A 16450-nucleotide genomic window follows, 5' to 3' on the forward strand; every position below is an offset into this window, starting at 1 on the left:
CATTGGTGATCTTTGCTGGAGTGTTTTCAGAGGAGAGGTGGTAGCAGGCAAATCATTACTAAGGATTGAATAGTAGATGAACTACAGGCAGCATATTTGACTATTCTTTTAAGAAGTTTGACAGAGAAAGGAAAGTCAGGGAAAAGAGAGCAATCATTTGGGCACAAGACCTAAAAGATGGAGAGGAATTTTGTATTATGATGGGAAAATAGTTGCATGTTTAAGAACTGAAAGAGAAAATCAAATAACAAAAGAAAAGCTGGAATGTCTGGAGAGAGGGGAGGCACCTCGTGGAACAAGGAATTCCAAGGATGGGGGCACAGGTGTTTGGACAGGTCTTGAATAAAAGCGAAAAGGGCTCTCATTTTTCACTGTAGGAGGAATAGAGGTAGGAACAGACACAGATGTAGACACTGTGTAGATTAGGGAGGGAGCTGGAGATGAATTTGAGCCACAGACTTGAAGCTAATGATGATCATTTGCAATAGTCTTGGAACAGGTTGTGGTTCTATGTGGCCAGCTAATACTGGGGACCAGGAGTTTGCCATGCACCCAGCAGTTGGCTAAGATGTGGAATTCTCTCCAGGTTTGCAACAGCCCAGGGGTAGGCATGAAGAGGGTTAGGTGGGTTGGGGATTTTCCAAGCTTGCAGGATGACATACCTTGGGGCCCTGTGGTCCAAGCAAGCCTTCAGGACCTGTGAATCCTTTCTGGCCAGGAGAACCAGGGGGTCCAGGAAAGCCTCTCTCCCCCTGTTAAAACCAAAACAAGGTGAGAAACACAGAACAACAACTATCCAACAATAAACACACCAACAACCTTATGTTCTCTTGTTTATGACTTCATGATGACTCTTTGCATATTTTTTCCTTGGATTAAAAAAATCATAATTAGCACTCAGGAGTGACTGCATAGGTAACCAGAAAGCTACCAGTTGTTAGTATTTGTCTATAGGCTTGAAAGTGGTGGCTCTTGGTCTTGTAGAAACTTGACTTTCCCCCACGGTAGGGCTATGTAGAGCAGAGCTTAACGGAGAAGGAATAAAAAATGAAAGGGAAAGCCCAGGAAGAAGCTTCAAGGTTAGTGGAGTGTTTGTTGTGGGATGGAGAGACAGTGAGGGTCAGGTGCAAGAAGGGGTTTGGGGAGTGTGCATAATTACTATGTAGCTTGAAAGAACGCCGCCAGGCAGGTTATGAGTCTCAGCCCTTTTTTAATACACAGGAGTTAGTAATCTGCTATTTGTGTGGGAGATGCAGGAGAGGTAGCAAGGGTGGCATAACCAAAAAGGTGTGAGCTCAGTAATGTTTTAGAAGGAGTCGGATAATATTAGGAGAAAGTACCTAGTAAAAGTGAGTGAAAGTATTTTAAGCCCAAGGCTTGACACGGTTCTACCAACAAATAATCTTCCCATGGATGTATATCTTGGAATTACGTTTGTCCCTCAGTGTCGGTGGGGCATTGGTTCCACGACCTTCCCCCCACATGTAAACCTGTGGATCCTTAAGTCTCTTACACAAAATGGCATAGTATTTGCATATAACCTAGAACATCCTTCCATATACTTTAACTCTCTAGGTGACTTATAATACCTAATACAATGCAGATGCTTTGCAAATAGTTGTTATACTGCATTTTTTCATTTGTATTATCTTTTATTGTTGTACTGTTATTTTTTATTATCCTCCCTACAAGTATTTTCAATATGCCATTGGTTGAATCTGACAATTCAGAGTGCCTGGATAAGGAGGGCCGACTGTACTCTTCAAAAGTAAAGGCCACCGGCTGATTTGGTTAATTGGGTCAATTTAGTTACACAATTGGCAAATTAAAACAAAAAAGAACAAGTCAGCTATTTTACATTGTGTGTGTGCACACACACTCAATAAGAAGAGAAATAAAAGAATGTACTAGACCCCTCTCGCTCCTCGGTTACTTTTATACACCCTAGAATAGCATCTTGCAAATAGTAGAAACTCAATAAATGCTTCTTGAATGCAAGGAGAATCACAGAGAAAGTGCTTCTCAATGGGAACCTGAATTTTAATACATTCACATATTCAAGAAAAAACCTAAATCCAACTACATGTGAATTATGAAATAATTTAAAATAAGTATAATTATTATAATTAGCATACACATGATATAGAAATTAGTTTAGATAAAGAGCTTTAAATATGTTCTTAAAATATTTTAAAATAGTCATCCTTCAATATTGTTAAACAATTAATTAGTGTCTCTGAGGAAAGGGTTTGGTAAACAAAGAAAAAAACTTTAGTTCTGCCTCTATCTTAATTATCACAAATTGCAAGTTAATGGAGCGAATTAATGAGATTTCACGGCGTTCCTTTTTTTCTTGAATTCTGCAATGGAGCTACTTTCCTCAGCTGAAGTTTTGCCTCAACCACGCGCTGCTGTGGGATTTCTCCACCAGGGGGCGAACTTGAACCAATGCTGCAGGACAAAAATCTGTGGATTTCAATGTTTATTTTCTGTCAAAGTGAATGAGTCAATTTGTTTTCAGTTCTTCTCTTGCGTTTAGCAACATTGTAAATAGTGTATACATATGGAGACTTGTCATAAACTTTTTCTCTCTCATTTGCTACTTATTCTTTACAGACCAAGAGAGTTGTAATTTAATTGCCGTTGTATATACAAGGTATCTGAAGCTTCCTAGATGACTTTTTTTTCTTTTCTTTCTTTTTTTTTTTAGGTTAATGTTTATATACAATTACTTTGACATCGGATTTGGGAAATGTAACAACATACTGCTGATCTTTCTGCTACCGATGAAAGAAGAAGGTGAGTTTTACCTTGTAGAGCTTTACAGTGTAAACAAGCAGTATTAGGTTTTGTTTTTACCTTCTCCCCTTTGGCTCCATCACAGAAGCACTGGCCTTTGTCTTTACAGACACAACCCTAGGAAGAGGGAAAGAGAAAGGGTTTTGTTTAGAAACAACTGAATAAATCCCAACAGGCAGGGTAAAAGCAAATGCATTTCTCTGTTCTTTGAGTATTGGACACTATCGGTTAGGAGCCAGGTGACTTTGTAGCGATATATCAATATATCAATAGAAACACATCAATATATCAATAGAATAAAGCAGAAAACTGAGAACATGTTGCATAAGGGAGAAATGTTGGATAAGAATACATCATTTGTATTGTACTTGGGAATTTTAAGTATTAACGTAATGGCAGTTTTTCTCATCACTTTTAATTACCTTTGTACCAACCTAATAATTTATATATGGAAATGACAAAGTCAGCTCTCCTTCTTTTCAGGATACTGTCTAATTGAATCATAAGAAATTGCAGCTGTCATAGGTAGAAAGTGGTCAGATACTGGCAAATTCTTAGGTTCTACATAATGTTCATATATGCATATGTGTATATGTGTATAATATATATATACCTCTTATGTAGAACACAGGGTATTTGGTTGGTTCCATTACTTGAACGATTTTTTTTGCCATTACTTTCAATGGCAAAAGCCACAATAACTTTTGCACCAACCTTACATATATTTGCATAGATTAATATGTAATATATTCTATAGGTGATATTAAGGTTTTCTTTGACTTAAATAATGTTTAAGACTGAGAAGAGGATCAATATCCATTATGCATCTTTAAGGAGAACAACTAGTATCAGAATGTTCTTTCTTTTTTTTATTCTCAAATGTTTTGAACAACAGAATGTTCTTCCTTATAAAACCAAAACCAAAACAAAAAATTCAGCCATGAGTTAGACATACCTTATCCCACCTAAGTAGTCACTGTGACACACTTACCCCCCAGCCCGCACACCTATGCACATACTAGCTACAATGGACATCAAATTTGTAAAACTTTTATCTGCCAGCAGAGGAATAAAGAAATAGTTTCAAATAATAGACTTAAAATATGTTTTGGCTGGGCACAGTGGCTCATGCCTGTAATCCCAGCACTTTGGGAGGCCAAGGCAGGCAGGTCATTTGAGGTCAGGAGTTTGAGACCAACCTGGCCAACCTGGTGGAACCCCATTTCTACTAAAAAAATATAAAAATTAGCTGTGTGTGGTGGTGGGCTCCTGTAATTCCAGCTACTCCAGAGGCTGAGGCAGGAGAATGGCTTGAACACAGGAGGTGGAGGTTGCAGTGAGCTGAGATCATTCCACTGCACTCCAGTCAGGGTGACAGAGTGAGACTCTGTTCCAAAAAAGAAAAAAAAATGTGTTTTGACATACATGCTACATATTATATGGTTATACATTAATCCTTTTCTTTATTATTTTTTCTTCAGATTAATATTAACTGAAAATTAATTTGCTTTCTCCAGAAAATATGTTGATAGCGGAGGCCAGGCACATCTAGGAGATATACTGGGTGGTTAGTAGGGAAAATAAAAAAAGAAATGCTAGATATTCCTAAGGTGGAGAATTCTATTTATACAACCAAAACAAACAAACAAACAAAAACCCACACAAACAAACAAGAGTGTCTTTAACTGAGTATCTTTCCTTAGTCTTGGGCAGTAGGTCTTGCTGTCATTCCAGGAAGAGAGCGCATAGTAATTTTGAGACATTCATCGTTTGACACTCATCATGTTTATATACATTGTAATTTATAGGAATGGAAAGTACTGGGTATCTACCCAGAGGAAAATAAGTCATTTTACGAAAAAGACATTTGCATACTCATAGTTATAACAGGACTATTCGCAATTGCAAACATCTGGAACCAGCCCAGATGCCCATCAATCAATGAGTGGATAAAGACAATGTGGTATACATACCATGGAATACTACTCAGCCATAAAAAGGAATGGAATAGTCTGGGCACGGTGGCTCACGCCTGCAATCCCAGCACTTTGGGAGGCAGGCAGGCGGATCACCTGAGGTCAGGAGTTTGAGACCAGCCTGGCCAACATGGCAAAACCCCCTTTTCTACTAAAAATACAAAAATTAGCCTGGCGTGGTGATGGGCATCTGTAATCCCAGCTACTTGGGAAGCTGAGGCAGGAGAATCGCTTGAACCTGGGAGGCGGAGATTGCAGTGAGCCGAGATCGTGCCATTGCACTCAAACCTGGGTGACAAGAGCGAAACTCCGTAAAGAAAAAAAGAAAGAAAGAAAAAAAAAAAGAATGAAATAATGGCATTTGCGGCAACCTGGATGGAACTGGAGACCATTATTCTAAGTGATGTAACTCAGGAACGGAAAACCAAACATCGCATATTCTCACTTAGAAGTGAGAGCTAAGCTAAGCTCTGAGTACACAAAGGCATAAGAATGATACAATGGATTTGGGGAATTGGGGGAAGGGTAAAAGCGGGGTGAGGGATTTAAGACTACACATTGGGAACAGTATACACTGCTCGGGTGATGGGTGCATCAAAATCTCAGAAATCACCACTGAAGAACTTATCCATGTAACCAAACACCACCTGTTTCCCCATAAGCTACTGAAATTAAAAAAGAGAAAGTAACTGACTGAGAAGGAAATTCTATAGTCTCCTCAAAGTTGCGTATTTGGTATTTCTAGAAGACTAACTCATTGCAATTTTCCTCCCAAATATTTGGGATCGTGAAGTCATGTCTTGACTAAATGATTTTAGTCTTGTCTTTCTGGACTTTTAAACTTTAATGCTCATTTCAATCACATCTTTTAAATATACTCTACTAAAGCTCAACATGTGGATTCCCAGACAGCAGCATCACCTGGAGACTTGTCAGAAATGCAAGTTCTTGGAAATGCAAGTCTTCAGAACCCCCTCCTACCCCCCAGCATGCTACTCCCCCACAGCATCTGGAAGAGGCAGCAGGGCCTCCAAAAGGAAAGCCTGAGTCCTACACCCAAGGGTACCTGATACTGGGTAAGGAAGCTCAATCTGGGCATGGACCTTGGGCTCAAGTGTGCATGGAGGTAGCTGGCCACTGTTTTCAAATGGACAGTGATCACCTCTGATTCTTCTGCCTCCCAGATGCCACACAACATCTGGATTCTGAGCCTCTAGGACTAGAGGGAAGAAGAGCATATTGGCAATTCTCTAACCCGTGAGAAGGTGTAGGGGCCTTGAGACAGGCTTAATTTTATTTCTTGGAGTAGGAGTCACGTTCACCATATGCTACTAAAATTCTTTCGGTCTTGACTTAAGCAAATAAGTGTTGATCTTCTCCAGATTAGACTGGCCCCCTTTGCCTATACACTCCCATTGAACCTTTGCAGTTAGAAATTCAATGTCTATTTTTTCTGATGACTGTTTGTCCCAGGAGAGAAGGAACTGTGCAGTCATATTCACACTGGTATCTTTGGCATATAAGATGTCCTCAACAAATGTTTGTGGATTGACTGGATGAATCAATGAGTGGATGGACAGCTGGTTTATTTGCATCCAACTTGAAGGCATATGAATTGCATTGCTATTTGATGAGGTGCCATGATGAAGATATTTTCTGTATGTATGAATTATGAACAACTATGATCAAAATGGCAAAAAATGGAACCAGAGACTTTGGCTATTTTAACACATGTTAAAATTAACAAAAGGCTAATTATTTGTTAGTTGCTTGGATTAAAAGAAATGCTTTTGGAAAAAGTACAAACCCAACCCTCAGAAGAGTTGACAAACTGTACCGTGAACACTGGTATCTCCTCCCATCGAAGTTCACCAACTGTTTTGTTGTTCCACCTACTCCATCTCTCTGTCTCTCCTTCTCTCTTTCTCTCTCTCCACACACACATACACAACTTTACCCCCAAATCATTCAAAAGTAGACTGCATGCAACATGACAATGTACCCCAAATACTTCTGTATGCCTCTCCCCCATCTAATTACAACCCTTATCCCCAAAACTAAGAAATCGATGTTGATACAATAACTTCAGGATACCAGTTTTTAAATTAGATCTTCAGCCTTATACAAGGTCCTCAATGACCATAGAAAATGAAAAACTGTTGAAGTTTTAGCAAATCCATTATTTTATGCCAGAGATTTTGTCAGTGCTTTCACCCGCAGTCAACACCTGAGGCCCGATGTCAACAAGTGGCTCTCACGGTTGCAAGAATCCTTAGGACCCACCCGGGTGCTCAGCAGTCAGGTGTGGGGCTCTGATGTGAGTGTGCTGCTCCCATGAGTCCTCCCTGCCTGGCGTCTGCCTTCCCATCACCACCTGCCGCCACAAGGCGTCTCCTTTGTTGTCATCAAAATCACAGTTCTTGATTTTTTCTTTTTGTTATTGTCCCTCAGTTTGAGTCTTGAACTTTTAGTGGTAAAATATTTAGTTTTTGTTGTATTTGGTTTGTTTGCACATTAAGGTAGAATTTCTATTTGATAGTTGAGTACCAGCTTATTAGTTAATTGAAAAAGTTAAAGGAAGAGTCAAAAAACAGAAACATGAATACTAGTCAACTTAAAATATATAAATGCTCATGAATTCTGTAATCTTGTGAGATAGGGTCCAGGTTGCTCCTTTGGGAATGGGTCTGCTGTTTAGAGTTCAATGGCATCATTCTTGCTAAATCACACCCACAGTGCACCATCAACAAATTCCGGTTTTAGATTTTTTTTTTTTTTACAGGCCAATTGCTTGTGGGGGCCAGGCATAGGGCTCATTCCTATAATCCAAGCACATTGGGAGGCAGTGGCTGGTGGGTCACTGGAGGTCAGGAGTTTGAGACCAGCCCGGACAACAATGTGAAACCCCGTCTCTACTAAAAATACAAAAATTAGCAGGGTTTGGTGGTGCATGCCTGTAACCTCAACTACTCAGGAGGCTGAGGCATGAGAATTGCTTGAACCCAGGAGGCTGAGGTTGCAGTTAGCCGAGATTGTTTCACTGCACTCCAGTATGGGTGACAGAGCTAGACTCTGTCTCAAAAAAAATAAAAAGTAAATAAATAAAATAAAAAAGATGCTTGTGGAGCGATCTGACTGTAGAGTCCTTCTGGATATTAATCCATATTTTTCTCTAACTCTTTAAGTGCTAGCTCAGTCACATGTAATTGAATAATAGTTTTTCTCTCAATTTCATTTTATCAAATCTTTCAACCTTGTTTTTACATAAGCAAATGTCTTTTTATGCATTCATATTTAATCACTTAGTTATTTAATATTTAAATTACTTCATTAAAATAGTAGTTCAACCGTCAGGAATTAGAGTGAAATAGCTAATCTTAAAACCATCTGGTCTAAAAATGGGCAAAAGATTTGAATAGACATTTCTCAAAAGAAGACACACAGAGAGCATCATTGATCATCAGAGAAATGCAAATCAAAACTACACTAAGATATCATCTCACCCCAGTTAAAATGGCTTATATCCAAATGACAGTCAATAAAAAATGCTGGAAAGGAAGTGGAGAAAAGGCAACCTTAGTACACTGCTTGTGGGAATGTAAATTAGTATAACCACCATAGAGAACAGTGTGGAAGTTCCTCAAAAACCTAAAAATTGCACTACCATATGATCCAGCAATCCCACTGTTGGGTATCTATCCAAAAGAAAGGAAATCAGTGTATCGAAGAGATATCTGCACTCCCACATTTGTTGTAGCACTGTTTACAATAGCTAAGATTTGGTAAAAGGTGAAAGATTTATACGATCTGAAGAGAAACCAGAGTATACAATAGCTAAGATTTGGAAGCAATCTAAGTGTCCATCAACAGACGAATGGATAAAGGAAATGTGGTACATATACACAGTGGAGTACTATGCAGCCATGAAAAAGAATGAGATCCAGTCATTGTTGGATGACTGGATGGATGTCAACAACATGGATGGAACTGGGGATCACTATGTTAAATTAAATAAGCCAGACACAGAAAGACAAACATTGTATATTCTCAATGATGTGTGGGATCTAAAAGTCAAATCAACTGAACTCATGGACATGGAGAGTAGAAGAATGGTTACCAGAGGCTAAGAGGAGCAGTGAGGGGTTGGATGGGAGGTGGGATGATTAATGTATACAAAAAAAAATAGAATGAATAAGACTATTTGGTAGCACAGTAGGGTGATTATAGTCAATAATAACTTAATTGTGTATTTTAAAATAAAGAACGCAGCCAGGCACGAGGGTTCATGCCTGTAATCCCAGCACACTGGGAGGCCAAGGCAGGCGGATCGCCTGAGATCAGGAGCTCGAGACCAGCCTGGGCAACATGGAGAAACCCCATCTCTACAAAGAAACAAAAACAAAAACAAAATTTAGCTGGACATGGTGGTGCACACCTGTAGTCTCAGCTAGTCAGAGGGCTGAGATGGGAGGATTGCTTGAACCCAGGAAGCAGAGATTGCAGTGAGCCAAGATCAGGCCATTGCACTCCAGCCTGGGCAACAGAGTGAGACCCTGTCTCAGACAAAAAAAAAAAAAAAAAAGTAATTGGATTCTTTGTAACTCAAGGGATAAATGCTTGAGGGGATGGATGCCCCATTCTCTATGATGTGTTTATTTCACATTGCATGCCGGTATCAAAACATCTCATGTACCCCATAAATATATATATACCTACTATGTAGCCACAAAAATATTTTAAATAATATAAAAAATAAAAGAAAACTGATTGGTGTAGCAGACATGTATACTAGCTATACTAGGGGGACGCCTCCAGCTCCGGGCTGCTATTGCACAGAGGTATGGAGAATTCTGGTCCATCCAGCAGTCAGTTAAATGAAGAACCATTGTGAGAGGGTTGACTGTACTCTCCAGTTATACATGTCTGCCATATCATCTATGTGCATGTGGTCTGCCCTGCAGATGAGGCTCCAGAGCCAGGTCTAGAGCTGTATTTCCATGCCCCAGTTAGTGGAACTGCTCCAAACTCATTCCAGCTTTAATTCTCAGTTAAATTGGCAAGGCGTGGCTTGCCCGTGCAGCTGCATAATTAAGCTGACTAGGACTTCAGAGTATGTGACAATGTTGCTGACGTGTAGATGCTGCACCTGATTGTGTGAACTCAAAATTATAGTCAGCGCAGCTCTCTGGCTGCTGTTCAGCTGCTGCTCTAGAAACAAGCCCTGCCTGTGTGATGTTCCAGAGACCCCAGAACAGGGGTGCTTGAATACTTTTGGATGGTGATGACAGTAACTCAAGAGTCAAGATATTGATTTCTCTCACTAATGCTGTTTTTTCTTAAATACATTTTCATATTGCAAATGTTTCCATAATTCAAAAATTCAAATGGATTATTTAATTTAAAAGATACAGAGTCCATATTTTTATTCTTATTGATTTTAATCCATCTACATTGTTGGACCCAGTTTTTTGAAACACTACGGTTACTTTAATAGTAATAACCCATTCATTACTATTCAACTGTTAAATCACTTAAAAAACCAGGATGGCCAAAGGCTAACTATTAAGGAAGCATAACTAATGGATATTTCTTAAGCAACATTTTTATGATTTTTCTCCTTCCAACAATAAATTACCCCATAGTTTCCTCATATCTTAATGGAATACAAAATCATTTGTCATGAGGAGAAAGCTCTTAATAATAATATTATGGCTATTAAACCCACCATCAGGAAATGACCCGAGATTACATGATGTTTTAGCACTTTTGAATATTAAGCAGTTAAACTTGTGGAAATCATTCTTTTTCACAGTTGCATTTATGTTTTACAGCCTTACTTAAAATGCAAAATAAACTTTCATTGTAGAGAATCAAAAAGGTTTGGAATTCCAGAAATCACAGGCCATGTATGTATGGACCTACTGAATATATATGGACCCATCTATGTAGAGTCTACTGCCAGCATTGTAGCTACAAACTGGAGCTTTGGGAAATTTCTTAATCCTTCCAAGCTCCCCATCTGTCAAGGGAGATATTAGGATGTATCTTGCAGTGCTTTTGTGCGAAGGAATTGAGATGCTATCACTAGCATGGCTGGTACCCGGCACTCAATAAGGACTCAGTCATTGGGGGCCTCCCTTCTGTCCTTTTTGGCTACAAGATCCCAAGCCAAAGGACATCCACAACTATTGTTTGATCCTTTCTTCCATCAGTCTGCACTAGCCACCTTCCTCCCTGACATTTCCTCTTGAAGTCCCTTGTCCAGTGCCAAAGAACTGGTGTTGAATCTAAGGGCAAGGGTGAGAGACTGCTGTTATCTATCTCTAACAAACAAGTGAATTAACTTGTATTTGTTAATACTATTATTAGAGTACACTGATTATTTTGGTTGATTAGCCAAATATCATTTGCCTAAGAGCACAGACACATTACAATGTTTTATTTAACAAAATATTGGTTAGAGACCCTGGTGGTATTTGATGCTTATCCAAGAAAGGTGCCAGATCAAATGTATTATACAAAGGCAGCAAGCCTTCCAGCAGTGCGGATCAGTTGGGTCTCACACTCTTCTCTTGATCTCCATTCTCTCAGTGCCCATGTGTCACCCATGTCTCCCCTGCACATCACTTTCTCTTACGAGGCAAAGTGGTACAGGCTGCAGGGCACCAGTTCCAGAGACAGACTTCCTGGGTCTAAATCCGGCTCTGCCACCTCACCTCTGTAAGTCTAGGCAGTCTCAGGTGTCTCGGTTTCCACATCTGTGAAATGGGGTCAGATTGGCTAGCACAGGTAAGCCCTTAGAAGAGTTCATAGGATACACAGAGCCGTTACTGTAGGCTGTTACTGACTCATCGACTTGATACCGATCGTTAGGTGCTCCGGAGTTGAGGGTTTATCACTTTCCCTAAACTGCAGGTGGGAACTGTGTCTCACAATTCCTTATATCCCCCACGCACTGTAAACAATTATCTTTTTACCCTTAAAACTCATGAAGGATCTCATTAAACACATCCATTTTCATTGTTCATTAAATGCACATGCATTTTTATTAATAGACCAGAACATAATTCCCAAATAATCTTGACTATTTCCTCTTTCTACTGTCAACAGCCAGCATGCTCGTTCCTGTGCATGCTGGTGAAACAGACGTGGCCTGCCCTGCCTTTCTCCAATCTCTCTCCCGGAGCCCAGCCCAGCCCAGCCCAGCCCAGCCTGGTTTAATAGCAGGGGGAGTTGGCACCGTTCACAGCTGGTTAACACCCTACTGAGCAGGTCTGTTGATTTTGCATTATGATTACTGACCCTGCCAGTCCCTCTGCCCAGCCAATAGCCTGAGGGGAAAGTTTTTGTGTGTGAAAAGAAGAGCTGACCAAGTATAGCCAAACCATGCCAGACAGACGCCACGAGCTGTCCTCTGCAGGGCCGCCTCTGCCCGTGTCTGCCTTAAGCAACCAACCATGTGCCCTGGCACCATGCCCTCCAGTGAAGGAGAATGACACCCTGGACTGCTTTGCACGGTACCCCTGCCTGCCCCACCCTGAAGCTGCTGTCACCACACTTGGACATCACAGAAATCTCACTGCAGCTGCCACTTCCTATCCCTCAACTCCTGTCCAGAGACACATCACTAGTCTAGACATCTAAACCAGCCACCCGTTTTTGATTTTCTGGATGACAGCAAGCATACAGATTACTAACTCTGACAAAGACGGTGCAATGAGAGCTCTCTGGTACATTTGAGAATAAACAATACGGTAAGGAAATTTTGCCCATCTTATGCAATGCAGAGAATGGTAGGTATACCTATAATCATTAACTCCAGCTTCCTTTTTTTGTTTCTTTTCTTTTTCCCCCTAAAGGTTTTGAATGCAGAAAGACCGAGAAACCTTCGCCATTCATGTAAGAAAAATAGACTGCACAGGATCCCTTGATCAGGATGGTGGTAGAGGAAATGAACTTCCGTCAGCACTGTAATGATCTCAGTATGTTTTGAGCACTTTCCGTGCTGGCGGTCTCGTATTATCTCATTATATCTTACAACAATTCTGTAAGGGAGGTACTACTATAAGCTCCATCTGATCGATGAGAAAACTCAAATTTTGAGAGGCTAAGGATAGGAAGGAACACTGGGAGCGGGTATCTGAATTCAGGTGAGACAGTCTGACCCAGGGTCATATTCTCAGGTGCAGTGTTGCATTTCTTCTTCTCCTTTTTTGGGGGGAGGGGGTGGGGATGGGGGATGGAGTCTCGCTCTGTCACCCAGGCTGGAGTGCAGTGGTGCAATCTAGGCTCACTGCAACCTCCACCTCCCAGGTTCAAGCGATTCTCCAGTAGAGATGGGGTTTCACCATGTTGACCAGGCTGGTCTTGAACTTTTGAACTCAGGTGATCTGCCCGCCTCGGCCTCACAAAGTGCTGGGATTACAGGCGTGAGCCACCGCACCCGGCCTGTATTTCATTATTGACGGGAGCTGCTGGCCACAAGGTACTGGGGGAGGAGGGGTACGTTTCTCTCCACCTCACCCTATCACTGTGGCCCTCATGATGGGATGTAGAATCCTAGTGATAAACATAACATAGTAGCTCATGAAATTAGCTGTATAATGCAGGAGTTGGCAGACAGCAGCTTGCAGGCCAAATCTGCCCTCTGGCTGTTTCCAGCTGGCCTATGAGCTAAGACTGGTTTTCATATTTGTTCATGGTTGAAACAAAATCAAGAGAGAAATAACATTTTGTAATGTAAAAATTATATAAACTCCAAATCTCAGTGTCCATAAATTAAGTTTGCATTTCATCACTACAAGTTTTGTGGATATTTATTTTCTCTCTTGTTATATAGGTATCTGCACAGTAGCCTTCATTTTGCCTCTTGGCTTGCAAAGGCTAAAATATTTACTACCTGGCTCTTTATGGGAAAAACTTGGTGATTCCTGGTGCAAATTATCTTCATTACATTTTTTCTGTGGCAATATAAAAATTGCATTAAAAAATTAAGATACAGGCCAGGCACAGTGGCTCATGCCTGTAATCTCAGCACTTTGGGAGGCCAAGGCGGGTAGATCACCTAAGGTCAGGAGTTCAAGACCAGCCTGGCCAACTGGGTGAAACTCTGTCTCTACTAAAAATACAAAAATTAGTTTGACGTGGTGTTGAGCGCCTGTAATCCCAGCTACTTAGGTGGCTGAGGCAGGAGAATTGCTTGAACCTGGGAGGCGAAGGTTGCAGTAGGCAGAGATCATACCACTATACTCCAGCCTGGGCAACAGCGAGAGTCCATCTCAAAAAAAAAAAAAAAGTTAAGGTAGAAACTTAAAGAAGAGATCGGCCGGGCGCGGTGGCTCAAGCCTGTAATCCCAGCACTTCGGGAGGCCGAGACGGGCGGATCACGAGGTCAGGAGATCGAGACCATCCTGGCTAACACGGTGAAACCCTGTCTCTACTAAAAAATACAAAAAAACTAGCCGGGTGAGGTGGCGGGTGCCTGTAGTCCCAGCTACTCAGGAGGCTGAGGCAGGAGAATGGCGTGAACCCGGGAGGCGGAGCTTGCAGTGAGCTGAGATCCGGCCACAGCACTCCAGCCTGGGTGACAGAGCGAGACTCCGTCTCAAAAAAAAAAAAAAAGAAGAGATCAGCTGTGAGCTCCAGTGAGAGATGAGCTTCTACCTTGGAATGGCAGACAGGGACCTCTCTCTTCCTTCTGTCCTCCTCATGTGCCTCCCCTTCTCCCACTGTGCTTCTGTCCAAGGCTTGGGGGACACAAGGAATATAATTTGGGGACTGGAAGAACCCAGCAGATCCTCTAGTCTGAAAGTTCTGCATGTTTTGAACGTCACAGGGCAGTAAAATAAATATGTCTTAAAAGGAAGACAAACAGAGAATTGTCTTAGTTATATTTTTCAATATAAGGGCAATGGCCACCTCCAAACACAAACAAACCAACACAATCTCCCAGCTCCCAACCCACAGCAGACCTCTCATCTACTGTCCTCATATTCCAGAGGAAAATGAAGATACCATCAAGCAAGTAAATGCCCACAGAATAAAAGACGTTCCCAGGCATGGCTCACGCCTATAATCTCAGTACTTTGGGAGGCCAAGGTGGGTGGATCACTTGAGCTCAGGAGTTCAAGACCAGTCTGGCCAACATGGCGAAACCCTATCTCTACTAAAAATACAAAAGTTAGTCAGGCATGGTGGCCTGTGCCTGTAGTCCCGGCTACTCGGGAGGCTAAGGCAAAAAAATCGCTTGAACCTGGGAGGTGGAGGTTGAAGTGAGCTGAGATTACACCATTGCACTCCGGTCTGGGAGACAGGGCGAGATCTGTCTTAAACAAAACAAAACAAAAAACAAAAAACATGCTGTTCCCTTAAAATGGGAACTTGATTTTAAAAAAAGCTCCAATTTTACTTGATAAAAAAAATCTCTACCTGGTTCTTCTTTTCCTCACTTGCTTTGGGCTGGGGCAACCCTGCACTGGGAAGCACTAAATTAGCCACAACCACCTCCGCTCTCTCCTGTGGGTCATTCTTTGCTTTGTCACCTGCTGCTGCAGGGCCTTCTGTCTGAGAGGCAAAAGTAAGCTAATCTTATCGAGAGACATGATGCTGATGGTTAACTTTTAAAAATCCGCCTGGAAACTGTCACATTTTTCAGAAAACATTACCTCTTCAAACAAACAAACAAGACAGAAAGCTGCCACCAGTGCCACAAGTGATGGAAAGTTCGCGGTGCAGGCTGGCAGGTGGAGACACACATTAGGGCGAATGGGACTTCCTGGGTCATGTGCCTGGTTTGTTCAAAGATTTAAAAAAAAATCTTTGAAAATGTTATTTACAAAACCAAAGTTTAGGCCAGGTGGCTCGCACCTATTATCCTAGCATTTTGGGAGGCCAAGGCGGGAGGATTACTTGAGCCCATGAGTTGCAGATCAGCTGGGGCAACATAGTGGGATGCTGTCTCTACAAAAAAATTAGCTGGTCATGGTGGCGCAAGCCTGTAGTTCCAGCTATGCGGGACGCTGAGGTGGGAGGATCGCTTGAGCCCAGGAGGTTGAGGCCACAGTGAGCCATAATCGCACCACAGCACTCCAGCCTGGGCGACAGAGTAAAACCCTGTCAAAAACAAAAACAAAACAAAACTAGATTACTTTTTCTAAAAATAAAAATTAACAACAAAAAAGAAAATTCATTCAGAGCAATAAAAAAGACAGTTCGGCCGGGCGCAGTGGCTCACGCCTGTAATCCTCGCTAACATGGTGAAACCCCGTCTCTACTAAAAATACATTTTAAAAAATTAGCTGGGCGCGGTGGCGGGCGCCTGTAGTCCCAGCTACATGGGAGGCTGAGGCAGGGGAATGGTGTGAACCCAGGAAGCGGAGCTTGCAGTGAGTGGAGATTGCGCCACTGCACTCCAGCCTGGAGGACAGAGCAAGACTCCATCTCCAAAAAAAAAAAAAAAAAGGACAGTTCATCTCAAAAATAGGAATTTAAAGTCCTATAATTTATTAATTGTTTTCTCAAATTATAAACATTCATTTTTCTTTTTTTTCCTTTGAGATAGAGTTTCACTTTTGTTGCCCAGGCTGGAGCACAGTGGCGTGATCTCAGCTGACTGCAACCTCCACTTCCCATGTTCAAGCGATTTTCCTGCCTCAGCCTCCTGAGTAGCTGGGATT

General features: G+C 41.6%; 1 protein-coding gene across 3 annotated transcripts in view; it reads right to left on the minus strand.

The window, feature by feature from the left end:
- Window positions 1-16450, minus strand: part of COL4A3 (collagen type IV alpha 3 chain) — a 148613-nt gene that overhangs the window by 74344 nt on the left and 57819 nt on the right. For all 3 annotated transcript variants that reach the window (XM_050752305.1, XM_050752307.1, XM_050752306.1), the window contains exons 2-3: window positions 2860-2916; window positions 663-752 (exon numbers count right to left, since the gene is read on the minus strand). In XM_050752305.1, the coding sequence (XP_050608262.1) occupies window positions 663-752; window positions 2860-2916 (147 nt within the window). The remainder of the gene's footprint in view (window positions 1-662; window positions 753-2859; window positions 2917-16450) is intronic.

The sequence above is a fragment of the Macaca thibetana genome, chromosome 12 (assembly GCF_024542745.1).
Source record: "Macaca thibetana thibetana isolate TM-01 chromosome 12, ASM2454274v1, whole genome shotgun sequence".
Classification (NCBI taxonomy): domain Eukaryota; kingdom Metazoa; phylum Chordata; class Mammalia; order Primates; family Cercopithecidae; genus Macaca; species Macaca thibetana.